The following is a 16,665-nucleotide window of genomic DNA, read 5'->3' on the forward strand; positions in this document are numbered from 1 at the left end:
GGGCCTCTCTCTCTGTCTCCATGCATTTGCTCATTAATTCAACCAATATTTATTCAGTGCTCACTGTGCGCAAAGCCTAATCCCTCATCTCAGGGCCAGTTCTTCAGAGAGCAGACCCCTTCTTCCCAAACCCTGCCATCTCTTCTCTGGGCTAAACACTCCCAGTTCGTTCTTTATTAGCAGAGGGGAGACATACAGAGGCCTATGGGATGTGCTTCCGGCCTTCCAGGAGTTTATCAGAGATAAGAGAGATGAGACACGAGAAAACCAATAACCATAATATCGATGACTGAGAGAGAGCTCAAGGCCGGTCCCTTGCTTTGCACTTGGAGATTAAAAAGGGGAGAAAGAGAAACGAGCCTGCCCTTCCGTTCTGTGGGCCTGGTTCTGTCACTGATGTGATGCTAATGGGAGTTTTCCTGGCGGGGAGCAGGTGGGTATGAGGCTCTAAACCTAAGAGGGTCTAAGCAAGAAGGAAGAGTCCAATCTCATTCAGATTCAGGCCCTGCTTGAACACATCCGGTTAAGGCAGCCCATTGCATTGTGGGACAGCTCTGATCAGTAGGAAGTTCTCTTTCAAGCCCAAACCTGCCTGTTCAGAAGTTCAAATTGGGAAGGAGATGGGCACCTATTGCAACCCATACCATAGTAAAGGATCCATGAGATTCTGCTTCAGGACTTCCAGTGATGGAGAACCTATCACCTCCAACGCCGTCCTTCCTGCTTTGGGGAAGTACTCGGTGTTAGTGAGTTTTTCCATCTAAGATGGAAGCATATTTGGGCTGTGGCTCCCCCATTGTTCTAGTTCTATTCGAACTCCTCCAGTTTCCCATGATCTCCTCCTCCATCCAGCTCGACTCCACTCAAAGATGGTTGTACCCTTAGTCTTGCTCCCTCACAGAGTCCCCTCTCCATGGTCCTAAAATTCCTTTATCAGAAGGGTTTTTTCATCCTTCCATCTTTCCCTCTATTCTTTATCCTCCCTGTTCAGTCCGTTTCCGCTCTCCCCCAGTTTCCCCCAGGGCCTCACCCCCTTACCGGCTGTACTCTCATCCTTTCTCTGTCTGTCTGACTCTGTACTGTCCATTGTACTCTCTGGCTGCTCGTGTCTAAGATTTTTTCCCATCACTTACAGCTTCTGCTTCTGGTCATGAGCTGCTGAACAGAGCTGGTTCCACTAGACATTTGAGCTCCAGAGAGCCAGTCAATCCTTGTATACCTCCCTAATTATTAGAGTCACTCTGCAGAAATTGAGTCCTTTGTTTGATTTAAAGCTCTTCATAATCCGTTCCAGACTTCTTACACCTTCTGTCCTTCTTCGCCACAAGCACACTTCCAGCCTGTAACTCTGGACTCTTTTCTGCTACTTGAACGTGATCCTCCATGTCCTGACTTTGTGATGTCCTGGATGCAAGAAGTCTCCTCTTTTCCATCTGTGAACTCGGGAGATCAGAAATGATTAATCTTCTTTGCCGAGATGTACAATCGGTTTGGGGCCTTGGGAATATGGTAGAACTGGGTGGCCGTGGCAAGACCGATGGCCCCTAAAGTAGGTGAGGAGATGTTGGGTTTGGGTGGCTCCTGGGAAGAAAACAGCCAAAGTCTTTCTCCCAATGCAAGGTGGTAGATCGAGCCCAGAGTTCACTCCATGTCCACCAATGCTTATTAATTTATCTATTTAGGTGTAAAAAAAAAAAAAAAAAGATGTGGCTGAATAGTTGCTAATCTGCATCAAAATGCCACAATAATTTTGGACCAAAATGGTTGCGAGAAAGCTCTGCAAATATGAAAACCGATCCTGTTCCAGCTGACCCTGTAGGAGCTTATGGTGGAATGCCTCATTGTCTATTTATGTGAACAAGTTAGTCCTTCCCTCCGTTCTGCTGAGATGTGGCCGAGATGCTCCGAACTATCTAGTGGCATTTGGTTGTCCGTTGAGTTGGCTCTGGCGTGGCATTTGAAGGCTCCTCCACAGTCTGGAGCTCTCCCTCATCCCTAGCTTGACTAGTGAAGATTCCTTTGCTCCTTGGGCTGCAAGCTTCCTCCCCACTAGAGTACTTTGTGACATGTGGGCCCCCATTTTCTTCTCTTTTCTTATATGCTTCCTCATGCCAGGAGTATCCTTCATCCCTTCTTTCCCTTGGAATTCCCTCCCATCCTTTCAAGCCCGACTTCAATGCTGCATCCTTCAGGAAACCTGCCCTGATTCTCCCTCGCCAATAGCTCTCTTTCCCTTTGGATTACCCAGGGAATATTGTTCACACCTCCCAAATACATTTAAGGTCTTCTTCATGCCGCCTATATTTCTTTATGACTGCATCCCTCTTCACCCAATTAAGCAGAAAGTAGCAAAGACCAAAATTATTCCAAACCCATCACCCCTGTGGGCACATCTGGCAACATCTGCTGCATTTGGCCCCTCTTGTCTCCCAGAAGGAACGCTTCAGCATCAGGCCTCTGAATCTGGGATCGGTCACTGGGCCCGACACACTTAAATCACACGGTGTCTGCGTCCACACTGCCTCCTACCCGCTGCTAGGTGGGGGGGCCATGAAGGCAGGGCCTGAGTTTTCTTTCTTATACTTTATTGCTTTCAGGGAACTCTGAGAGTTCTGTCCATGGTAAGCACTTAAGTGATTTGCTGAGTGAAGCCCCATGGCCAATAATCTAGATTATGTTCCATGAGGGCCCAAACCATCTTTTTGGCTCTCCTAGTGGCTGGTACAGGGAGCGCTCAATAAGTGTTTGATGAATGAACGAATAAATGAACAAATAAGTTGGCCAGTGAATGAATGAATGAACAAGTTGATCAGAAGAGGGAGTCTCATGGACAGAGGAGAGTTTCAGACCCAGGTGTGCCAGGAAAATCTAAAGGGCTTTGTGATGGGAGGGCCCCCAAGGTTTTTGAGCCCCGAGGCTTTCTTTTATGGATGAGAGACATCCCCAGAGAGGGGAATCAACGTACTTGAAGTCACCTAGGAGCTAAGAAAGCAAACCCTAGGGAGAACACGCTTTCAGGCAGGCCCTTTCTTTCTCAGAGGGGGCAGCCTCTGAGCTGATCTTTGGGAGGCCAGGGTAGAACTTCACATTTGCCAGTTACATGCGTCAGACAATTCATGGTGTGCTCCTTCTGCCAACGTGGGCTTAAATTGCTGCCCTCCCAGGTCTCTGTGGATGGTTTTGTGAGTTGCCGTGACCAAAACCATTTGACCTCTGAGCCCCAGCCTTGTAGCCATGAGCCTCCCGGGCCTGAGCTGGGCTGTCTTCTCAGTCAGTGGGCTTGGGTTGTAGTCAAAGCTGGTGTAGCTCAACCGGGGTTGGGAGAGCTCAAGTGCCGCTTGGAGTAGGAGAGCAAGAACTCCAGGGGAGAATTTATTACACGCACATATACACGCTCACACACGTACGCATGCGTGCATGCACACACGCACAACACACACTCATACACTCCCAACTTACACGTTCACTCACTCATGATCATATGCATCTTTACTGTGAAATCTTTGTCTTATTTTGGATAAAGAAAGCTTGTTCTCTAATCATCATTGCTTTCTTGAAAATTCATAATATTTAAGTCCCCACTTTTTGTGGAGATGGTAGATTTGGCAGGGAGCGAGGCGTGCTGAGGAAGGGCAACATATGTGTGGACCAATAGCGTATTCAAATCAGAAGACCTGAATTTGAATCTCAAGTTGAATAATGGTCAGGGGACCTCTTGGCAAGTCACTTTCTCACTGGGAGCCTCAAATTTTCTTCTCTATACAATAAGACTAATTGTCCGGTCTTGCCTTCTCTCACAGGGTTATTGTGAGAAACATGCTTTGTAGAATGTACTGTGTAACAGAGTGGGATGAGTTATGATTATTATTGTTTCCCCCTCAATCGATACCACACGAGGGGCTGTATATTTGTGTGATTGAATTGAATGGACACTAATTGATATGGTACAACAGAAAGACCACAGGAGTAGAATTTCTTGTCTCCTGGTTTCAAATGCACGTTTGTGCTGTAGGAATGGAAGCAAAGCCTTGAGGTACGTCTGTAGTCCTCTCCTGTCTGCCCATGATTTGGCTTAGACTATCGGATCGGCACCTTAGAAGGCCGGGGGAAACCTGGATCTGAGAGGAGGAAGAGTGGGACAGGAAGCAATTGAGGGAGGAAGAAAAGGGGATGGATGCAACCCCTTGAAATGGGTTGAAATTGGGAGCTGCCAAGAGACACCCGATGAAGGCCCTTGGGAGCCCCCGTGCTTTGGGCAATGGGCGACTGGGTGTTGGAATGAATTGTTTTCTCTACTGAGAGTGGAGAATTATTGTTCTTGGTCATTTTTAGACATTTCAATCCCTCAATAACCAATTCTTAAGGACCAAGAGCAAAGGACAATCCCAATCCTTGAGGAGTTTATATTTGAACGGGAGAGACAACACCCCTACAAACATATACGAAGCAACTTCTACACAGGCTAAATAGGAAACATTTAATTTTTCCTATTTCCTCTTTAACAGAAGGAAGATGCTAAAATTAAGAGGGATGGGGAAAGACTTCCTGGAAAAAGTGGGATTTTAGCTGGGACTTAGAGAAAACCAGAGAAGTCAGCAGTTGGAGTGGAGGGGCGAGTATAGAGCACACCAAGCTTGGAGGTGAAGAAGGGAGAATGGCCAGACTGCAAGATGGGGGGCTTGTGCATGGAACAGTCAGGGAACCAGAGTCATTTATAAGAAGACTGGAAAGGGAGGAGGGGTGATATTCTAAGATGCCCTTTAACCCTCTTTTCCTTTGAGATCATGGCCAACAGCCCTGGCCATTCTCTTTTTCCTTCCTCCAGCCAATAAGAAGAAAGAAAAGGAACGGCCAGAGATCTCTCTTCCTTCTGATTTTGAGCATACAATCCATGTGGGGTTCGATGCCGTCACCGGGGAATTCACTGTAAGTAATTCCTTCCCATCTTCCTGCTCCCCTCCCCTCTCAAAGCATATATTACTGTGTATTTGAGCTGCCCAGGTTTTGGTCTGTCCCCCATAATACTCTAGGATGTACAATAACAGGGACCTGGTTGAAAAGGGGTTGAGAAGTGAATGGGAGTTGGGGAGGTGGAGGCAGGGGGTATAGACGATGTTTAAGAAGTTGGCAGGGCAAGAGTGGGCAGATATAGGATAATAGTTTGAGGGATGCAGGGCCAAATGGAGAATTCCACCCCCATCCCCAGCCCACCTCAGGATAGAAGAGACCTTTGCAGGCGTGTAGGTGGAAGGAAAGGTGTCAGGAGAGAGTGAGAAACAAGGTAAGGTACAATCGGGAGAAACAAAGTATCGCATAATAGGGAGAAACAAAGTATCGCATAATAGGGAGAAACAAGGTATTGCATAATAGGGAGAAACAAGGTATCAAGGTATCGCATAATAGGGAGAAACAAGGTATCGCATAATAGGGAGAAACAAGGTATCGCATAATAGGGAGAAACAAGGTATCTTATGATAGGGAGAAACAAAGTATCGTAAGATAGAGAAAAACCAAAGTATTGTGCAATAGGGAGGAATAAGGTATTGTACAATAGGGAGAAGAAAGGTATTGTACAATCCAAAGATGAGAACGGATAGGATTGGCAAGGGTTGGCCTTCCCAGGGAAAAGGGCTACATCTGTGGGGCCTTTCTGCTGTTCTGCCATCCTGTCAGTGCCTCCAAGTCTAGCTTGGGATTCTCAAATCATGGATCCTCAGGAATGAAAAGGAGCTAGATACAAAGGACAAGGGAGCTCACTACCCACATTTTCAGGCAACTCTGGCTGAAAATGTGGCTGGCTGAAAATTGGGCCTGCCACAGTTCTTCCCCATCATCCCTATTCTTTCTGCCTGCTCTCCTTCACGGAACGGCTCTCCTGCCCAGAACGCTCTAGACCGGGGGTTTGGCAAATGAGGCTCGTGGACCAAACTAAAATATGAAAAGCATTCTTAATTCATTGATCATACCGAAGCACATAGCGGGCCAGATTTGGCCCATGTGCCATGGTTTGCCTACTCCTGTTCTAGGTAGTCTTGTGTCTCGGGCACTCTTTGGAAATTTCTGGGGCTCAAACAGAATTAAGAGATTCCAGTAGCTACATGACTTTCGAACCTGGGATCTTTGCATGTTGAGTGGAAGGACAGGAGAGAGGTGATGGGAAATAGGTCCCCTGGGACACAGCCCCTCGCTTTCTGTCTCAGTAAGCACCTGGCTTTCTGTGTCTAGTTCATATTCTCCCAGATTTAGAGCTAGAATGGATCTCGGAGGCCAAGTCCCTTATTTGGCAGATGGGTAAACCGAGGTCAATTCATTTCACATTTATTAAGTGCTCATTATGTGCAACATCCTGTGCTAGGGCTAGCAAGGCAACAGGGAGCCGAGGAGAAACAGTTCCTGTTTGAAACCTCGAGGTGAGGGAAAGTGGAGACGCGACCACATGACTCCAGTTAGCCAAGTTAGTAAGTGGCTAGGAGGCAGCCAGAGCACCCAGAATGTTGGTGCCTGCTGGGGGTGCTTTTAGGGAGAACTGAGTCACGCAGGAGAAGGTGCCAGAAACTTTGGACTGGTTGAGGGCATTGCTAAGATTCTCTCCATCTCCAACAGTCTCAGATTCTTTCTCCCTTCCTTTCTCTGGGTCTCAGTTTCCTCATCTTTTAGAGAACATAGTCCTCATCCCACCTACAATACAGAAATGAGAAAGCTCTTAGAATCATTATTGTCCAAGTCTTTGGGCCTGGCCAGGTACCTTCCTGTCACTAGGTGACTCATGGGAATCGTAGATTTACCAAGAGGAGTCTTGGAGTTCATCGAGTCTAACTCCTTTAACAGAAAACAGACAAAGAGGGGGCAAGAACCCCGCTCCAGGCCCCTTAGCTAGTCGCTGACAGAGCAGACCCCCCCCCCCCAACCAGATCCTTGAGTCAGGGCACCTGGCTTTCACTCTGACCTTTCCCATTTCCTGGCTGTGCACTCCCTGAGCCAGTCGCTTCCTCTGAACACTAGGCATAAGCCTCCCCATTCTGCCCACCTCACCGGGTGCAGCGGGCACAATGCTTTGTAGGCCTTCAGAGGCTTTCTGGGGTCCTTGTGTCTAAGATTCTCAGATGTGGGAGTGCAAAGCTGGACCCCCGGCTGAGTGGCGGTGTGGGGGTGGGGGTGGCTTGCCATGCTCCTGGCTCCCCAGCTTGCTTGCCATCTGCTTTGTCAGGGCACTCACTCCTTCTGTAACTTGATTCCGATGGTCCCAGAGGTCAGTGGGAAAACTCATTTCTTTGACCCTGGAGGTTTGGAAAATGCTCGGTCTGAACCACATTCTGAGCAAGGAGAGCAAATTTAGAATTTTACTCTTTACGGGTGAGCTAACAACTGAGGCCCAGAGAGAGGAATGATTTGTCCCCAGTTAAAAAGCTAGGAAGGAGGGGCAGCTAGGTGGCGCCGTGGATAGAGCACCAGCCCCAAAGTCAGGGGGACCTGAGTTCAAATCTGGTCTCAGACACTTAACACTTCCTGTGACCTTAGGCAAGTCACTTAACCCCAATTGCCTCAGCAAAAAAAAACCCCAAAAACCAAAACCAAAAAAAGCCAGGAAGGGGCAGAGTTGAGAGTTAGAATCAAGACTTGAATCTCCCCAGTCCAAAAGTCTATCCACTAAGCCACGCTGTAGTTCCGAAGCCTAGTTTGGGGATTAGAGGCCCGAGGCTTCTCTTCCGTGGTCACTCCGTGGCTGACCCCCATTCTTAGGATCAGACTCTTGTCAAGTTAGGAGCAGGCTTGGCTCAGCTGGGTGGCCACATTGAAAGCTGGCGGCAGTTGGGGATGGGGGTTTGGGGGCCTTCAGGGCTGTCCAACTGAACTGGTTACTTCTCCTTTCTCAGCCCCAGTTCCTCCTCAGTAAAATGGGGAAAATAATAGCAGCCATCTCCCAGGGTTATCAGAAGGTCCAAATAAGATCATGAAAGTACTTTGTGAACTCTAGCACCCGCTAGGAACGTCAGCTGTAGTAATTACTGACGCTCTCGCGTTAGGCCGGGCATTTTAGCCAGCCTGTTGCTGCCGGCTCAGCTTGAAGCCCCGACGTGGGCACCCAGGCGGGCTCCTAGCTTGGGGTCCTGGGCTTCCTGACTTTAGCGTCCAAGGGGATAGTTGACGTCTAGCCAAAAGATCATCTCCCTGTGCTCTGAGCAGGCCCGGTGGGGGGTGACAGGGGCGGGGAGGGGTGGGGGGCCGTGCTGGCGTTAGGGCTCAACTCAATTCAAGTCAACAAACCTTGAGGAAGCTCCTGTTGTGTGTAAGCCCCTGTGCTCGGCGCTGGGGTCACAAAGATGAGAAATGAGAGGGCGGCCGCCCTCGCTAAGGGAGTGCTCCCATGCGGAGGGCTCGCTGGGCCAAGGAGCCGGCCTTCTGGGCGGGGGAGAGCCTTTCAGTTGGAGGAGGCCCCCCCTGGAGAATTGCCTAGAGAAGGACCGTGAAGGAAAAGGACTTCTAGTGGGCACAGTGAGAGAGCCGAGGGCATAGCCCGGGCCCAGAGATGCCGGGTAGAGCTGGGGGATGCCCAGGAGTCCGCTGGGGTCAGTGCAGACTTCCATGAGCGAGAGAGTCACCCTGCACGCTTGGATAGGAGCCCCCTTGAGAAGGGCCTCGAACGCCAGGATGGGGTGGGGGTGAGGCCGGAGCAGAGGAATCAATTGGCCCACAGGAGGTTTCTCTCCCTTTGGAGACACGGCTGCCTTTCAAAGCTGTGCTGACGCCGGCTTCTCTCCGGTCTTCCTGTTCAGGAAGTGGGCCTTGATGCCCATCGTGTTGTTTCTAGAGCCCACTTTGAGGTACCAGGGACTGTGCCGTCCCCGGCCTCCCTTTCCAGGAATCGTGATTTGGCTTCTGGGGACTCTGTGGGCAGCAAGCTGAATACGAGTCCACCATGTGATGTGGCGGCAGATACACGAGCAGCTTACGCGCTCTTAGACCACGTCCAGGGAGAGCCCACGTCCTGGGCCCTGGGCGGGTCGGAGCCGGAAGCCAGGGATGCTACTACTTAGGAGGGACCTTGCTGAGCTAGGAGAGTCCAGAGGAGGCCAGCCGGGCTGGGGGAGGGGCCCAGAGTCCGTGCCGTGCGAGGAGAATTTAGTCTGGGGAAGAGAAGGCTTGGGACCATTTTTAAGTATCTGCAGCCCTGGCATGTGGAGAGAAGGTTAGCTGTCTTTGGCTTTCTGGAAGGGAGTCCGGCAGCGGTAGGTGAGAGGGACAGGGACAGAGGCCGGGAGCAGATGCTTCCTAGCCGTTGGAACCACCGAGCGGCGGGCGAGAGTAGTGAGTTCTCTGGCCCTGGAGGTTTCCAAGTGGAGCAGAGAAGCAGGGTGCTGGAGAGGAGATCCTGGCTTGGCTCCGAGTGGGTCGGATGCCCCGCGGTGGGGAGGGGGTGGTTCCCGCCAGGGCCAAGCGGCTGGGATTTCGTAAACCTTTGTTTCCACCTGCCAGGGACACGGCTTCCCTTCGCCCAGCTACCGGCTAGGAAGCGGTGGTGTGAAGCAGGATTTGGCCAGGGCTGGCTGGGTGAACGTGCCCCGTTCTTGGGGGCGTCGATCGCTTTGTTTTCTTCTTCTAGCCAGAGAGGGGGCCGGGTTGCCTTGGCGGGCAGAGAGCCAGGCCTCCTAGCTGGGTGATTTGGGCTCCCGGGCCCTCCCGTGTCACAGGAGGCCTCCATCAGGGCCGGCCAGGAAGGAGCACTGGGCCTGTCTCGGGAAGCCATTTGAGCTCCCTGGGCCTGTTTCCTCACGGAGCAAATGAGAGGGGAGTGAGATTAGGATTTGAGACTTTCCATCCCCGGATGGTAAGAAAGCAGGAAACGGTGAGCCTTTCTTTTTGGGTCTGGAGGCTCCTGGTCGCTTTTCTGGTCTGGGCCATGGGTCCTCTTTGGTCACGCGAAGGGGCTAGACTCGATGAGCTCTGAGCATCCTTTCCAGCTCCTCCGGTGTGGGATTCTGGAGAAGCACGGGGCTGCTTGGCTGGATCCTCCCGGTGCTCACGCCCATCGCTCCCTTCCTCCTTCCCCGGTACGGGTTTCTCCTGGGGAACCGAGCTCCGGGATCGGAGGCCGTTGCGTGTCAGAGCCCCTGAGGTGATCCAGTCCGACCCTGCCATCGTGACGGGGGAGGAAACCGAGGCAGGCCAGAGAAGGAGGATTCTAGGACTTAGGCTTCCGGGCCCTCGAGCTGGCACGGTAGCGAGTGGTCAGGGGCCCGGGGTGGGCTTCCGGCTCTGTCGCTTCCTTCCTACGAGCAGGATCCCGGGCAGGCCACTTTCTGTCTTTGGGCCTCAGTTTCTTCCTCTGTAATATGACAAGGGTTGGACTAGCTTGACCTCCACGGTCCCTTCTAACTCAAGCCCTCTGATCTTCTGCTCACCATTGAGTTTGAACCCCTCATTTTACAGATGGGGAGACCGAGCACTGAGCCCAGGGCCCTGCACATAGTAGGTGCTTGATAATTATCTTTATTGAATTGAATTGAGTTGCTTTGCAGCTGTCATTTTTTTAAAAACCTGTTTTTATTGATGCTCTTTTCGAACCGAAGCGCTGTCACTCCCCAGTAACCACTCCCTTCCCCCCTTCCCACCCAGAGAGCCCTCCCTTGTAACAAAGTCCATCAAGGCAAAGCAATCGTTCCGTTGGCCGGGGCTGCCGGTCTCGGCCTCATCCAGTGTGTCGAGGGGCTGGAGGCACGGGTCAGCATCTGTCCCTTGAAGTGGCTTTCAGTGTGGCTTTGATCTTGGCTGTATCGTTTCTAACTCTAAGCTCAGAGCTGCCTGGGGCCCCCCACCCCCCACCCCACCCGTCATCGCCCTGAGGCAGGAGTCAGAGGAGGGGAGGGGGCCGGGGGCTGGGGGAAGGGGGCCGGGATGGGGATTGGGGGGGGAAGAGGGATTGGGCTCTCTGGCCAAAGAGCGGTACTGGAATGGGGTCAGGACCACGTGGAACTCCCTGCCCCTGCCCCGGGCCTCCCTTCGCTTCCCCACCATCCCCCCGGCTTCCCCCCCGCGCCCCGTCCCCGAGCCAACCGAGCCAAAGCGCCCAGAGCCGGGCTGCCCTCTGGGAGCCCGGAGCTCTTTCTCTCTCGGAATGGCCGCTGCCGCTGCCGCTGCTGCTACCGCTGCTGCTGCCGCTGCTGCTGCCGCTGCTGGTGGGGGTCACAATGAGGAGAACCATGGCGACGATGATGACCACTACGTCGGCAACGGTGAGTCCCCCTGGTTGCTCTGCAGGGAATCCCCGAGCAGTGGGCAAGACTTCTTCAGACGTCCAACATCACCAAGCTGGAGCAGAAGAGAAACCCGCAGGCCGTCCTCGATGTCCTCAAGTTCTACGACTCCAAGGAGACTGTCAACAACCAGAAATACATGAGCTTTACTTCTGGAGGTGAGCACTTCTTCTCTGGCAAACATGGTGAACCGGGGAGCTTTGCTGCCCAGAGAATCCCGGGGCTGGAGGGAGACGGACACGCTGGGGATGGGGAGGTGGAAGCCTAATGCATGGGTCCTCTGCTCCTGAGAGGTTCTCTGTTCCTGATATGGGGTTCTCTCCCCCTGGTATGGAGTTATCTTTCCCTGGTATGGGATTTTCTCCCTAATTTGGGCTTCTCTATTCCTGTTATGGGGTTCTCTCCTCCTGATATGGACTTATCTTTCCCTAGTATGGGGTTCTCTCCCTGATATTGGGTTCTCTATTCCTGATATGGACTTATCTTTCCCTGGTATGGGGTTCTCTCTCCCTGGAATGGAATTCTCTTTCCCTGTTTTGGGGTTCTTTCCCCCTGTTATGGGGTTCTCTCCCCTGATAGAGAGTTTTCTCTCCCTGATAAGGGGTTCTCTGTCCCTGGTATGGGCTTTTCTGTCCCTAGTATGGAGTTCTCTCTCCTTGGTATGGGGCTCTCTCACCTGATTTGGGGTTCTCTCTTCCTGATATATGGTTCTTTTGCCCTGGTTTAGAGTTCTTTCTCTCTGGTATGGGCTTTTCTGTCCCTGATATGGAGTTCTCTTCTTGATGTGGGGTTCTCCCCCTGGTATGGGATTCTCCGTCCCTGATAGGGAATGATCTCTCCCTGGTATGGAAATGTCTCTTCCTCATATGGAATTCTCTTTCCTTGGTGGGGTTCCGTCTCCCTGGTATAAATTCTCTTTTGCTGGTGGGGTTCTGTCTCCCTAAAATAGGGTTTTCTCTTCCTGGTATGGGGTTCTCTCTTCCTGGTATGGGGTTATCTCTTCTGGTGTGGAGTTCTTTCTTCTGATATGGAATTCTCTCTCCCTAATATAGAATTCTCTCCTCTGATATAGGGTTCCCTCTTCTAGTATGGAATTCTCTCTTCTGATAAGGGGTTCTCTCTCCCTGGTATAGAATTCTCTATCCCTGATATGGAATTTTCTCTCCCTAGTATGGGGTTCTCTCCCTGCTATAGAATTTTCTCTCCCTGGTATGGGGTTCTCTCTTCCTGGTATGGGGTTCTCTCTTCTGATATGAGGTTCTCTACCTGGTATGGAATTTTCTCTCCCTGATATGGAATTATCTTTCCCTGATATTGGGTTCTCTCTCTCTGATATGGAATTCTCTCTCCCTGACACGGGGTTCTCTCTCTCTGATATGGAATTCTCTCTCTCTGATATGGGTTCTCTCTGTCTCTCTGATATGGAATTTTCTCTCCCTGGTATGGACTTCTTTATCCCTGATATGGAATTCTCTTTCCCTCATATGGGGTTCTCTCTCTCTCTCTGATATGGAATTTTCTCTCCCTGGTATGGAATTCTTTATCCCTGATATGGAATTCTCTTTCCCTCATATGGGGTTCTCTCTCTCTCTGATATGGAATTTTCTCTCCCTGATATGGAATTCTCTTTCCCTGATATGGGGTTCTCTCTCTCTCTGATATGGAATTTTCTCTCCCTGGTATGGGGTTCTCTCTTCTGATATGGGGTTCTCTACCTGGTATGGAATTTTCTCTCCCTGATATGGAATTATCTTTCCCTGATATTGGGTTCTCTCTCTCTGATATGGAATTCTCTCTCCCTGACATGGGGTTCTCTCTCTCTGATATGGAATTCTCTCTCTGATATGGAATTTTCTCTCCCTGGTATGGAATTCTTTATCCCTGATATGGAATTCTTTATCCCTGATATGGAATTCTCTTTCCCTGATATGGAATTCTCTCTCCCTCATATGGGGTTCTCTCTCTCTCTGATATGGAATTTTCTCTCCCTGGTATGGAATTCTTTATCCCTGATATGGAATTCTCTTTCCCTCATATGGGGTTCTCTCTCTCTCTCTCTGATATGGAATTCTCTCTCCCTGATATGGATTCTTTCTGTCTCTCTGATATGGAATTCTCTTTCCCTGATATGGGGTTCTCTCTCTCTTTCTCTGATATGGAATTCTCTTTCCCTGATATTGGGTTCTCTCTCCCTGATATGGGGTTCTCTCTCTCCCTGATATGGAATTCTCTCTAGCTGATATGGAATTCTCTTTCCCTGATATGGGGTTCTCTCTCTCTCTCTGATATGGAATTTTCTCTCCCTGGTATGGAATTCTTTATCCCTGATATGGAATTCTCTTTCCCTCATATGGGGTTTTCTCTCTCTCTCTCTCTGATATGGAATTCTCTCTCCCTAATATGGGTTCTTTCTGTCTCTCTGATATGGAATTCTCTTTCCCTGATATGGGGTTCTCTCTCTCTCTCTCTGATATGGAATTTTCTCTCGCTGATATGGAATTTTCTCTCCCTGGTATGGAATTCTTTATCCCTGATATGGAATTCTCTCTCCTTCATATGGGGTTCTCTCTCTCTCTCTCTGATATGGAATTCTCTCTCCCTGATATGGATTCTTTCTGTCTCTCTGATATGGAATTCTCTTTCCCTGATATGGGGTTCTCTCTCTCTCCCTCGATATGGAATTCTCTCTCCCTGATATGGAATTCTCTTTCCCTGATATGGGTTTCTCTCTCTCTTTCTCTGATATGGAATTCTCTTTCCCTGATATTGGGTTCTCTCTCCCTGATATGGGGTTCTCTCTCTCCCTGATATGGAATTCTCTCTCCCTGATATGGAATTCTCTCTCCCTGATATGGGGTTCTCTCTCTCCTGATATGGAATTCTCTCTCCCTGATATGGAATTCTCTCTCCCTCATATGGGGTTCTCTCTCTCTGATATGGAATTTTCTCTCCCTGGTATGGAATTCTTTATCCCTGATATGGGGTTCTCTTTCTCTCTCTCTGATATGGAATTTTCTCTCCCTGGTATGGAATTCTTTATCCCTGATATGGAATTCTCTTTCCTTGATATGGGGTTCTCTCTCTCTCTCTCTGATATGGAATTTTCTCTCCCTGGTATGGAATTCTTTATCCCTGATATGGAATTCTCTTTCCCTGATATGGGGTTCTCTCTCTCTGATATGGAATTTTCTCCCCCTGGTATGGAATTCTTTATCCCTGATATGGAATTCTCTTTCCCTCATATGGGGTTCTCTCTCTCTCTCTCTCTAATATGGAATTTTCTCTCCCTGGTATGGAATTCTTTATCCCTGATATGGGGTTCTCTCTCTCTCTCTCTGATATGGAATTTTCTCTACCTGGTATGGAATTCTTTATCCCTGATATGGGGTTCTCTCTCTCTGATATGGAATTTTCTCTCCCTGGTATGGAATTCTTTATCCCTGATATGGAATTCTCTTTCCTTGATATGGGGTTCTCTCTCTCTCTCTCTGATATGGAATTTTCTCTCCCTGGTATGGAATTCTTTATCCCTGATATGGAATTCTCTTTCCCTGATATGGGGTTCTCTCTCTCTGATATGGAATTTTCTCCCCCTGGTATGAAATTCTTTATCCCTGATATGGAATTCTCTTTCCCTCATATGGGGTTCTCTCTCTCTCTCTCTAATATGGAATTTTCTCTCCCTGGTATGGAATTCTCTTTCCCTCATATGGGGTTCTCTCTCTCTCTCTCTCTCTCTCTAATATGGAATTTTCTCTCCCTGGTATGGAATTCTTTATCCCTGATATGGAATTCTCTCTCCCTGATATGGGGTTCTCTCTCTCTGATATGGAATTTTCTCTCCCTGGTATGGAATTCTTTATCCCTGACATGGAATTCTCTTTCCCTGATATGGAATTCTCTCTCCCTCATATGGGGTTCTCTCTCTCTCTCTGATATGGAATTTTCTCTCCCTGGTATGGAATTCTTTATCCCTGATATGGAATTCTCTCTCCCTGATATGGGTTCTCTCTCTCTGATATGGAATTTTCTCTCCCTGGTATGGAATTCTTTATCCCTGATATGGAATTCTCTTTCCCTCATATGGGGTTCTCTCTCTCTCTCTGATATGGAATTTTCTCTCCCTGGTATGGAATTCTTTATCCCTGATATGGAATTCTCTTTCCCTCATATGGGGTTCTCTCTCTCTCTCTGATATGGAATTTTCTCTCCCTGGTATGGAATTCTTTATCCCTGATATGGAATTCTCTCTCCTTCATATGGGGTTCTCTCTCTCTCTCTCTGATATGGAATTCTCTTTCCCTGATATGGGGTTCTCTCTCTCTTTCTCTGATATGGAATTCTTTATCCCTGATATGGAATTCTCTTTCCCTGATATGGAATTCTCTCTCCCTCATATGGGGTTCTCTCTCTCTCTCTGATATGGAATTTTCTCTCCCTGGTATGGAATTCTTTATCCCTGATATGGAATTCTCTCTCCCTGATATGGGTTCTCTCTCTCTGATATGGAATTTTCTCTCCCTGGTATGGAATTCTTTATCCCTGATATGGAATTCTCTTTCCCTCATATGGGGTTCTCTCTCTCTCTCTGATATGTAATTTTCTCTCCCTGGTATGGAATTCTCTCTCCCTGATATGGGGTTCTCTCTCTCTGATATGGAATTTTCTCTCCCTGGTATGGAATTCTTTATCCCTGATATGGAATTCTCTTTCCCTCATATGGGGTTCTCTCTCTCTCTCTCTGATATGGAATTCTCTCTCCCTGATATGGGGTTCTCTCTCTCTCTCTGATATGGAATTCTCTCTCCCTGATATGGGGTTCTCTCTCTCTCTCTCTGATATGGAATTCTCTTTCCCTGATATGGGGTTCCCTCTTCTAGTATGGAATTCTCTCTTCTGATAAGGGGTTCTCTCTCCCTGGTATGGAATTCTCTATCCCTGATATGGAATTTTCTCTCCCTAGTATGGGGTTCTCTCCCTGCCATAGAATTATCTCTCCCTGGTATGGAATTTTCTCTTCCTGGTATGGGGTTCTCTCTTCTGATATGGGGTTCTCTACCTGGTATGGAATTCTTTATCCCTGATATGGAATTCTCTTTCCCTCATATGGGGTTCTCTCTCTCTCTCTGATATGGAATTCTCTCTCCCTGATATGGGTTCTTTCTGTCTCTCTGATATGGGGTTCTCTCTCTCTCTTTCTGATATGGAATTCTCTCTCCCTGATATGGGTTTCTCTCTCTCTCTTTCTGATATGGGGTTCTCTCTCCCTGATATGGGGTTCTCTCTCTCCCTGATATGGAATTCTTTATCCCTGATATGGAATTCTCTTTCCCTCATATGGGGTTCTCTCTCTCTCTCTCTGATATGGAATTCTCTCTCCCTGATATGGGTTTCTCTCTCTCTCTCTCTGATA

General features: G+C 49.1%; 1 protein-coding gene across 1 annotated transcript in view; it reads left to right on the forward strand.

The window, feature by feature from the left end:
- PAK3 (p21 (RAC1) activated kinase 3) overlaps positions 1-16,665 on the forward strand; it is an 85,108-nt gene that overhangs the window by 41,016 nt on the left and 27,427 nt on the right. Inside the window, 4 exon segments of the mRNA XM_074278495.1 lie at positions 4,826-4,926; positions 10,429-10,467; positions 10,615-10,719; positions 11,257-11,410. Of these exon segments, the coding sequence (XP_074134596.1) occupies positions 4,826-4,926; positions 10,429-10,467; positions 10,615-10,719; positions 11,257-11,410 (399 nt within the window).

The sequence above is a fragment of the Sminthopsis crassicaudata genome, chromosome X (genome assembly GCF_048593235.1).
Source record: "Sminthopsis crassicaudata isolate SCR6 chromosome X, ASM4859323v1, whole genome shotgun sequence".
Classification (NCBI taxonomy): Eukaryota; Metazoa; Chordata; class Mammalia; order Dasyuromorphia; family Dasyuridae; genus Sminthopsis; species Sminthopsis crassicaudata.